The sequence below is a fragment of the Pteropus medius genome, unplaced genomic scaffold (assembly GCF_902729225.1).
Source record: "Pteropus medius unplaced genomic scaffold, Ma_sr-lr_union100, whole genome shotgun sequence".
Classification (NCBI taxonomy): domain Eukaryota; kingdom Metazoa; phylum Chordata; class Mammalia; order Chiroptera; family Pteropodidae; genus Pteropus; species Pteropus medius.
The window spans coordinates 1908813-1920245 of NW_024346150.1; the positions used below are offsets into that span (position 1 = coordinate 1908813).

Sequence of the window (11433 nt, forward strand, 5' to 3'; positions counted from 1 at the left end):
GCCTCTTTATGTGGAAAAAAGTTTTCTCATATATCAACCTGATGGAATAATTATGAGTATCACAGAGATGGTGGATTCGGAAGCTGAGTATATATCAGATGTTTTCATTTTAAGCACTCCAAGTTATTTTAGTGCATACAGCAGCAAAACAACTGTTTGGAAAGGAGGCTGCTTAGTCTGATTAGTTATTTGTCCCCAAGTGGAAAGGAATTCACCCCTGAAACACAATCAAAACAAACAGTTGCTTGTCGAATGCATTCTTCTTACAGATAAACCTACAAGCCCTGGTCATGGTGAGTCTGATCTTTTCTTACAATAAGCAGGTTGGCCAGAGCTTCTTTCTCTGTGGAATAAGAGGCCAATGGGATCATCTCTAAACTTTCTTCCACCTCTAAAAGTCCAGCACAGGATCTCTGGGACCAGCAAAGCCTTATGTTGGAGAGGAAAGGCCCAAGCCATGACCTGATCTTCCCTACCTAGCCCCTTCTTAGCCATCTGAAGATTCTTTGCATTTCTCTAAACAAATGCAAAGCATTCTCTCTCCCCCTTCATGGCCTCATATATACTATTTTCTTGGCTTGGAACACTTTCCCCCTTCCCTTTAGTCAGCTACCTCCTACACATTCTTCAGGTCTCATATCAGTCAGACATTTTTCCTCTATGATAGTGATACTGTGATTTATAATAAGAAGTATGTATTTTGTCTTTGTCCTGTTTCTGGTGTAGAGTTCCTAAAACCCTTGGAATTTCCTGAGTGGTGAGCATTGCAAAGGTCTTTTTTTTTGTTAATGAGGTGATTTTTGGAAAGTCATCTAAGGATGAGGGCTAGTTGCTAAGGGAACGGACCTTGTAATTAGAGGATTAGAACTTTCAGTTCCACCTCCCTCACCTCTGGGGAGGGGAAAGGGGCTGGATATTGAGTTTAGTCACCAATGGCCAATGATTTAATAAGTTGTATTTATGTGATGGAGCCTCCATAAAACCCCAAAAAGATAGGGTTCAGAGAGCTTCCTGGTTGAACACATGGAGATTCCGGGAAAGTTGTTCTCTGAGGGAGTAAGGAAGCTCTATGTCCTTTCCCTATACCTTGCTCTATGGGTCTCTTCCATTGGGCTATTCCTGAGGTGTATATATTCCTGAGGTGTGTGTGTGTATATATATATACATATATATATATATTTATTTATAATAAACCAGTAATCTAGTAAGTAATCTCTGAGATCTGTGAGCCACTCTAGAAAATTAATGGATGTACAAGGGGAAGTTATTGGAACCTCTAATTTACAGCTGGTTGGTCAGAAGCACAAATGATGACCCAGACTTGTGACTGGCATCTGAAGTTGGGTGGGAGGGGGAGTCTTATAAGACTAAGCCTTTAAACCTGTGGGATCTGACACTATCTCTGGGTACATCATGTCAGAATTGAGTTGAATTGTGGGACACCAACTGGTGTTGGAGAGTTGCTTGGATGTGTGAGAACCCCACCCCCATTCCCACACACATTGAACTTGGGTGTAGAACCCTTTTAGATACCTTTCCTGATCACCACCGTCCCCCAACAAGGTGAGGGTTAGGTGCCCCATCAAGTGCTGCTTTAACATCCTCATCTCAGCCCTAGACACTTGTTTACTCATCAGCCTCCCTTGCTAGGTTGTGAGCTCCTTAAAGACTGGTGTTTGGTCTGTTCTGTTCACTGAGACAATCCAGGCCCAGAATAGCACCTGACTTATACTCTCTCCTTAGGAAGTTCTTGATGAGTGAAAGAATGAATGCTGGGCTAGCTTGTGGAAAGGAGATATGAGGAGGACAGACCAGGCATGGCTGACAAGAACATAATCAGTGACACTTCTCCTGTGTTAGAACCTCCATAAAGCCATAATTGCCCATTGCCTCTAAATGTGTTGCTGCTGGCCTCTGTTCTTAATGTCGGGAGAGTGAGATGTGAGCTTTGGAGAGATGTTGGGCTTGTAGGGGAGCGGCAGTGTAGAGGTCTGTATTTTTGAGGCCTGAAGGGAGAAACTTTGCTTTGAGAAAATCCTGCTTTTCTCAAAGTTCAGTTTTCAGGAGGAGAACTGAACCCAGCCCTGTTTCTTGTTCTTGTCCTCAGCAAGTCCTGGCCTTGGCATTTCTGCTCATGTCTGACACCTCATTCTTTTTCCAGTGGGATGTTTTGGCTGAACTTATGTATTTAAAATTATTTAATTTTACTATCTTTGTATTTTGAATACTTTAACTAATATTTATTTTATACTTCTTTAACTTCCTAGTTAGTCTATTATTGAATAATTTTCTAACCTATTCGATCTTATTTATTGGCTGCTATTTTTATTCCTTTTAAAAGTATACAATAGGCTCTTTTTAGCTAAATTTTGTCCTTATTGGACGCACTCTTAAATTAAGTGTACATATTTTTTAGCACTTAAAAATGTATCAAAATTCTCTAGAATTTTCCTTTTACTCTTTACATTTTAAAACACTTTTTGTTGGGTTTATCCTCTTAGGCCATTTTCTAGCATTTGCTGCTAAGTTGGAGGTGAAGAGTGCTGATGTCAGGGGAAAGGAGAGAGTGGATGCCACAGCAGTGCCTGGCTTAATAAGGGGCTGGTGGCCCTTCTCCTTGTGCTGACAATTCCGTACAGACTCTACCCACCTTCCCCGCCCATATGCCAAGGAGGTCCTTCCTGCCATTGCCAGAGGAGAACCTGATGTTCGCCATGGTCAAGAAAAAGACTGTCAAATTAAATTCCACTTTCACCCAGTCAGATAGTTTGGGAAATTCACAGGACAAATTACATGGGTTGGAAGTTATTAAGACTGACCTCAAAAACTACTCAAGAGAATTGCTGAACAATGCCATCGTCTTGTTGCAGAGCAAGCCAGGGCTTTTGTAAACCACAACCATAGTCTCTGAGCATCTCGCAGCCTTTATAGAGAAGGGAAGCTTATTGAGGGGTGGGGGGTCAGGGTCTGCAACTCGGCCCCTGAAGACTGACCCCAGGGAATACCCAGTGGCCTTGAAAGTCCTGGTAAGAATGATCGGATGGAAGCATAATAGAGGGACAGTAGTCAAAGCTGGGGAATTATATTTTGTTGACCTACTTACAGGATGAACCTAAGTATATTGATTCACTTTCTTTCTGGTCAGAAATTCAAAAGCTTAGTTGTCAAACGCTGCTACAACCACTAGTTCTCATCACATGTGCAGTACGGCCACTGACTCACAGAGGGAGGCAGGGAGTGGGAGTTTGGTCAGTCATAGAGGGAGGAGAAAATGTTCTGGAAAGGTTCATCTCTTTCTTCTCTTCGTTACGTAAGATGTGGTTTCCCCAAAGAAACAATATGCTAAATAAAAGTTGTGGTCCCAAACCACAGAAGCCTACTTTAACCCATATTATTGCTGACTATATTCAATATAAGTTAGTTCACATCAACAAGGCAGAGTTTCCTTTTCCTGCCAGAAAGGGGAAGTGGGTAGGCTTTGAGGGCGACCCAAATGGTGCAATATAGAATTTTCACTGAGCATGGCAAAGACTGTGTGGGGGAAGGGTGAGGTGGAAAGATGAATGCAATGTGGGCCCCGCCCTCAAAGAACTCACATTGTAGTTGGAAGACAGACACATCCTCCAGTAAAATTTGCAGTGATAGTGGTGGAGGTGTTGTCTGAAGACCGAATAATAGAAGTATTAGTTCTGAGTGGGAAAATCTAAAAGGTTGTAGAAAGTCTAAAAGATTGTATCCCCTCGAAGGATGTTAGGGCATTAAGCAGCAGAAGGGTGAAGACAGGCTGGGCATTTGAGGCAGAGAATTGTTTGAGTGAATGCTCAGGGTGGTCAGCTGCAGGGAACAGTCACGAAACAGCCAGGAAGGAGGTAGGATGGAAGAGCGTAGGGGCAGGAAGGCCTTTCTGAGTAGGTCTGATGGTCTTATCGCTTATGTGGAAGGTATTTGTTCATATTTTCATGTTGAATTACAGCAGGTGATTTTCAAAAGCCTCATTTTTTTAAACAAACGTGGTCTTGCCTTGGACTGAAGAGCTATCATATATAGTAGTCCATTACCATGAAAAATAAGAACGTGATTAATTGCAAAAAATATTTGTTTTATTAACTTTCTAGGGATAGATTTGTTAAAGAGCAGCACAGGAGATGTTTTAACAACTTTATGTCCCATTTTGGAACCAGCCCGTTTTTAACTCTGTACCTTTTTAGGAATAAAGCATGCAAAGCCTTGTGCTGTCATTGAGGATACCAAGTTTCTAGGTTCTGACATGGGATGAGGAGGAGGAATAAAGGGGAAAAAAAAGAAAGAATCTAAAGCAAGAGTCAGGTCCAGGAATAACTTGCCAAAGGCTGTGGCAATTAATAAAGATGTCTGCCTATTTGTGAATCTGGACAGAATCATGTATAAAATTCTTTCTTTTGAGCATCCAGGGAGTGAGGACCCTGTGGAAGGCAGTGATAAATTAAGGACATGATCTCTGACTTAATGGTGTTTATATGATTTTATGTTATCTGGACAAGAGGCTGAGTGGAATTCAGTCCTTTATTGAGATATTTGGTTGACCCAAGCATTTTTCCATATCTCCAACTTCAGTTTAATTTTTCTAGTGAGGGACTGAAACATAGAAAACTCGCGGGGAGAATCTATTGAATTTCTGAAATTCCATTTCATTTGTAAGTCACTAGTAGATCAACAATATACATACATATTAAATATATTATAAAATATATGGTGAGACACTTTAAGAAAATGCTTTTGAAATATTACAAAGTAATTATTTATTGCCTACTTCTAGTTTTTCATTTTGCTTGTTCAACATCATTGTCTTGAAGACTGACACCACTGTAATCTGATTTTGAGATACACACTAGTGTTATCTCAGCTGGGGAAAGATTTCATCTTACTCTTAAAAACATTGGCTCTTGTCCCGAAGGGGACTTTCTTAAAGAAGAATTATTTTGTCTGTCATCCTGTGTCCTGTATGAGTGAAGAAAAAACCAACACTATTGAGTGTTTGATCCATTTACACATTTATGCCCCCTCACTCTTATCTCTAAGGAGACAGCTTTTCAATCGTAAATTCCCACCTCTATGGGCAAATGACAAATAATGTAGCCCTGTTACCAACAATAGAAAAAAAAACACCATATGAAACCATTCATAAAACACGATATATGGCTAATAGTAGGGTATGGTATGATAATTATGGTGCATCAATCACTAATATGGCAAGTTATACAATTGTTAAATGATAACTAAACGTTGCATAGAAATTTGAAAACGTACTTAGGATATAATTAAAAGAGAAAAGAAAAACACATGATTATAACATGTGAGGTGCATATACATGTGGAGGAAGCCTGGAAGGTAACATGCTAAAATGGAAATACAGTAGTTCTATTAGGATACTAGGACTATGGATTTTCAGAAATATTTTCTTTAGTGTTATAATACAATAGTAACAGTGAGTTCACCAAAGAAATGATGCCATAGTTACAGAGGGGAGATATTAATAAATGGATAGAAGTTGGATATTACAAAGGGAAAAACATTTAAAAAAACAAATCTTTCTTCCCTATACTTGCCAGCTCAGTGAGTATTAAGATCCATAGTATAGAAAGCATTTTCAAAAGAGTTGGTTAGTAGGGTATGGAAGAGAGCCTGAACTTGACTATATCTGGATTTTGTTTGCCATAATAATTGCAACAGAAACTAAATGTTGAAACAGTTGTCCAAGTATGCTCCAGCTTGGTTATCTTGGCGGAACTCACACTTTGGAATCAAGAAACAGTTTAGAAAAAAAAGCCCATGTGCGTAATAAACAGTAATATCGAGCAAGAGAAATTCAATAGAGAAAATTTCAAAAATAAAATGCCTATTTAAAATCAAGTTGAAACGACCATTTGAATTAACAGCAAATAAAAAATAACTAATGCCCGCTTAAATTTATGTCTGTCTGAAAGCTCTTGAAGGATACCAACAAACTTCATGTCTATTATGTTAATATTGACAATTTGCTAAAACTATTGATTGGAATGAGCTGCTCTGTTCTCCTCTAACAGGCTCGGACACTTTCCTTGTTTTCCTTCTCTTCCACCTCTGTTCAAGAGAACGATCATTTTACCTTGAATGGTACTTAACAAGTGTTGATTTGGGGCACTAGGCTAGCTTGCTCCATATTGAGGGGGTTGCCTAAAGTAAGATGTTAAGCCTCCCTACTCAACATTTGCAAACCATTATTTCAGCACTGAAGAAAATTCCCTCAAATGCATATTTAGATACTTTAAGTATCTTAAGAAGGTAGATGGAAGAAGAAACCTGAAGTTTCTTCTGAAAGAGAACTTGAAAATGCGATGAAATACCTTATATCTCTAAACTAGTAGTTGACTTTGGATTTGGAAATTGGAATGTATGTGTGTGTGTGTAGGATACGAAGGCGTCTGAGCTGGTTCCAAGAAATTAGAAAGTAACTTTTCCAAACCCCAAACCATACCTGACACTACAGGCATCTCTTTTTAGACCTTCTCTAAAATTTACTGAGTCTCTGTGAATATTTCTCTCTGATGTCTTGCTCTCTCCTCACCTCTAAAGCTGTCCACAATGACAAACAAATTAGAGGAAGTTTTTATTCCTAAGAGTTATCCAGTAATTTTCACCTTCATAGAAATATGATTTTCCTCTTTCAAAATGCATTAGAATTATTAAGAGGTATCATCATTTTAGGAAACTATTTTCCCTCCATGCCAAATCCAAAGTAAATTACATTTAGTGTAAGGGTATATATTAGATTATTTGGAGCTGTACCAATATTGAAAAATTTCTCCTAAAAAAATTTTACTCTTAACATCTTTATTTTATTACCAGAAATGTATTTTGCGGAATAAATAAATTTGGTAATAAAACAAATCAGCTTTCAAACACCTACAAAATTCTTTTTAGTAGTAGCAAGAATTCAATCCATGTCGCATAACTGTTACCATGAATTGCATAACTTTGGCTTGCATTTTTCTGTAACTCATTTCCTGGCAATATATAAAGTGCTTTTGACATAGAATGTTCAAACTGGGAATGAAGGATAGAGATAATCTAGTGTAAGTCAGTCCCACTCCTCCCTTTTTAGGGAACTGAGGTGTGAGAAGATAGAATTTGCCCAGGATCACAAATCTCATTTTCCAACATTTAAAAACCCACTAAAAGACAATTACATATTTTTGATATTGAACTGGATTTAAAAATTGCGATATTTAAGGGCATGATTCTCAAGACAGAATAATTGCTACACTTAAAGAATTGCAGAGTTGCACCTGAAATACACAAAAGAAGTATATTCAAATTTTTGTCCTCAATTACCCTTTTGGGGAAAAGTGGCTGAAACAATATGATTATTAAGGATAAATCATCATTTTTTGAAGGATGCAAAATTATTCTGATCCTCAAGAAAAAATATGCCACTATTTCTATATATAATTCAATATTTCTCTTCAACAGGGATCAAATAGTATTCTGGCTGATTGACCTCTTATCTATTAGAGTTGAGCAAATGAAATAAGAAATACATTTTAGGATCCCATTGTGATTTTTTTCTCAGCAGCAAAAAATTAAATAAGAAATAGATCTTTGTTGTGTAATGTTCACTGATCAGGTGAACCTAATAAAAACTGAGCTTAAATCTAGTAGATTAACTTATTTCATTGACATTTACACTCTTGAGAGTGTCGAACATATGTACAAATTACAAAATTTCTAGAAGTTTAACCATTGCATTTCATGTGAATTCTGCATAAAGTTCATGACTAATGTGTTGACTTCATAGTCTTCAGATTTTAAAAGGCATATAGGAATAGTAATTACCAGTACATGTCTCCCAAAAATGCTAAAGACACTTGTATACATATGTAAAATCCATTTTGATTTGATGAAAACAAATTCTAATCTATGAAAATATTATATCAAGTCATTTGCACCTGATGAGGAAATTATACATGAAAGATAGTAAATGTTAGAAAACACTTCAGATAAAGACCCAGTAAATCACTTTAAATGAAGAGTTTTAGAAGTCACATAACCATCTAAAATGTTAGTTTTTCACTTAGCTGGTCATGTTTGTTTTACTTTATTTGAAATTCATGACCTCGTCAGAGGATAATATCATAAAGCTCAATTACATAATTCAGCCGTCTTTAACTCCCCTTTCTCCAAAAACCATCCCACCTAAAGAGGGATGTAGCTATTCTATCTCCATTATTTCTTTCAGCAAATACTGTGAAAAGATCTCAACAAATAAAAATAATTTCATATAATGAAGTATTTAATTGCTTTTTTCTTTCAATTTTTTTCAGACCTAAAGTAGCTCAGTGTCCCTATGGATAGCACATATATCATTTCATGTCTGGTATCTGCAGCTCACTCAGAGATTTATCTTGCTTTCGGCAGATACTGAGTAGCACTTTTTGGGTTATTTACAAAACATCCAACTCAGTTTAAATTGTTAAAAAGCAATTGGAACTGCTTCCTTTCCTACCCATTGGCTTTTCCAGTATCCTTAACCCTCATCACCCTTCTCTAAAATGTGTTCCCAGCATGCCTATTTACAAGGCTCTCAGACACCAGAGATTTGCACACCCATCACATACCAGGTTAATTTCTAACAGTGTGAAGGCTGTTGGAGCAGGGCAGTCTCTTTCCACTGGGAGCTGAGTGTAGTCATCTTTCTATCAACACGGCGACCCTTGTATGCAAAGCTTAGACTATCGTTTCGTGGTCCCACCTGCCTTGGCTCTGATTGATGTAACAACAGTATCTGTCATAGGGACTGTTCTGCTTGTAGGAGCAAACGATAATACTGTCCTGGGGCACAAAGAAGATGCTGTCCTCGGGCTGGGGGCACTCAGACCTGTCCCAGGCTGAGCACTTGGCATCCAAGGCACTGTACGTGAGGGAACTGCCTGAAGGACAGTAGCCGTCCAGGTATCTGGAATTCTCTTCCTGATGCCCGCTGGGGACCAGGCTCTGGCATTCCCCTTCTTCCGTGGGGGTGGGGGTGGTGATGGAGCCGGCCATAGGCACTTCAGCCTGCCCTCGGGGAGAAGGCTTCCCCTTGAGGCCCACTTTCTTAGCCAGCTCATCTGAGCTTCCCTTGCCTGACTCCAGGTCCGAAGGAGTTCTCAGCAGTTCCACCACCTCCTTGTCCCTGGGTTTCCTAAAGCAGGGCAACTTTCGGACCCATAGTAGCTCATTTTCAGGCCATTTGGTGCACCCCTCCGTCTTCCTGGCCAGGGCAATGGCCGCGATGCCTGGTAGGCAGATGGCAGGCCCGATGGCCAGGAGGGGTATATTTCCCAAAGTCTCTCCTTTCATCCCAGAGACAGTGAACATGAAGCCAAAGACCAGGAAGACACTGACCAGGGCCACCACCAGCCCAGTCCTCGGGTTAATGTCATCAGGCCGCATCTTTCATTCCATCCAGGTTGAGGGCTTCTTGCTGGCCAGGAAGCAGCTTTCTTCTCTCCCCTCAAAGGCAAACCACAGTGGGTTAAAAAAAGAAAATATCCAAGTTAATTTCCCATCCGCCAACTCTCTCTTACTGTCTCTGACTCTAAACTTGTCTGACAATTTTGGTCTCTCCCGCCCCCCGCCCCGTTTCAGTTGTTCTCTGTCCGTCTGTCTGTCTGTCCGTCTCTTTACTATTGTAACCTGTCTCTCATATAAACATCCACCCGCGGGGATCACCTAGGTACCTTAGGTATCCTGCGGTCTCCTGGGAGATGAGAAAGAAGCCAGTCTGTCTCCTTAGAAACCTCCACAGCAGCTGTCCCCTGGACTCTCCTTTGTTTCTGGAAGGAAAGCCTAGCTTTTCCCACTGACTCTGCACCCAGGAGATGGGACGTGGGAGCGCGTCTTTTCCCACAGCGCGCGTCGCGGTCCCCGGGCTCTGGAAGCAGAGCGACGGCGCAGCCCAGCTCCGGGCTCTGCGCGGATCGCCGTGTTGGAGGGAGGGAGGACTTAGTCTGGAAAAGAGGGAAAGCGGCGCGCGAGCCTGTGTTCGTTACATCACTTTCAGAGCAAGCTCAGAAACAAAGAAGGACGCGTGGGGGCGCGAAGGGGACAGACCCCGGGGAGAGGCCACCCGGGCAGAAGAGGCTGCCCAGGGGTCCAGTCGGGGTGCTTGGAGCAGCGGGGGTTCGTTCCGCCGCTGCCCAGAAAGGCAGACGGGACACCCGAACGCGGGGCGATTTGCCCACGGGGCAGCCTGGACTCCGAGTCCGGGGTCCGAGGGCCAGAGTGTAAATTGGAGATGTCTCTCGGAAACCTGGATCCTACTTTAGTTACAAATCTGGGTGGTCCGACCCGACTGATAGCAGCTCCCAGTTGGTTCCCCGACCCGCGGTTCTCAAACTCGAGGCTCCCGCGGCTTGGTGAGGCGCACACCTCCAGGCGCCGCTGCGGGCGGACTGCTCTCGGTCCCGGCGCTGGGCAGCAGCCGGCTGCGAACAAAGTGCTGTAGCCACGGAGCAAGCTGCGCTCCTGGAGCGCACCGGGCCAGTGGCCAGGCTGAGTTAGTGGTGAGGGGTGGGTGCCAGGTTTTGCTCAGTTCTTGGGAGAGTCACCAGAGCCCTTCTCCCTACTTTTCCAGCTTCGGTCCCTGGCGGGAGTGGCCTTGGAGCCTGAATCCCACTCCGACACGGCTGTGGTGCCAGCCAGACCTGTTGGGTCAAGGTAGAAGGGCTCTCCGTGCCCGCCTCCCCATCCTCACACTTCATTCCCAACACTCGGCTCACGAAGAGAAGGAGGGGCTTCGACTGGGCTAGACAAGCCGACTAGACTGCGATGCAGTTCCAGCTTTGTGCAATTCTTTCCTCCCTTGCTGAAGCTGGGGTGGAGAACCAGTCTCCTTCCAGCTGCTTCCAGTGATGGATTCCTTTGGCCCCAGGGGCAAGACTAGCTTTAGCTGTGGTTCTTCAACAAGGCTGCCCATTTAGGGTAGATGGGAAATAGGAGCAGAACAGGAGCAGAAATAATGTATGGGGTACATTATTTCATGTCTCGGCACTGCCTTGATAAAAGAACTTTGATACCCAGGCCTTCCCTACTTAAACGAGCTGTGTGTTCTTGGGAAAGTGACTTAGGCTGTCTGAGAATCAGCGAACTAAATAAATGTGAAGTTCCTAGCACAATGCTTGTTACATGGTCCTATTCACAAAGTGGTTGAAATACATATTTGTATAGAATGTCATAATCAATGTAAGGCACGAGCCAAATCATAAATCTTGCCAAGGTCCAGATTCTCATTAAGGACAGCAGTACTTCTTGCCCTTCAGACTGGTAAGATAATACTTCTGAAGCAGTGGGAATAAGTGTCTAGCACAGAGTACTGTAAGTATTTATTATTATTTTTAGTATTGTCTAAAGTATTAGTACAGTTGTTCTCAACTA

At 41.8% G+C, this 11433-nt stretch overlaps 1 protein-coding gene across 2 annotated transcripts; it reads right to left on the bottom strand.

Annotated features, from left to right (window-relative positions):
* Positions 1 to 4078: 4078 nt before the first annotated feature.
* Positions 4079 to 10906, bottom strand: TMEM215 (transmembrane protein 215). Of its 2 annotated transcripts, none has more exons than XM_039875597.1 (3): positions 10429 to 10906; positions 9738 to 10007; positions 4079 to 9510 (listed from the first exon to the last, which is right to left on the bottom strand). In XM_039875597.1, the coding sequence occupies exon 3, from the start codon at positions 9448 to 9450 to the stop codon at positions 8743 to 8745; it is 708 nt and encodes a 235-aa protein (XP_039731531.1). In that variant the 5' UTR covers positions 9451 to 9510; positions 9738 to 10007; positions 10429 to 10906; the 3' UTR covers positions 4079 to 8742. The 2 variants fall into 2 exon arrangements, with proteins under 2 accessions (XP_039731531.1, XP_039731530.1); XM_039875596.1 differs by having other exon boundaries at positions 10321 to 10906.
* Between the last annotated feature and the right edge of the window lie 527 nt (positions 10907 to 11433).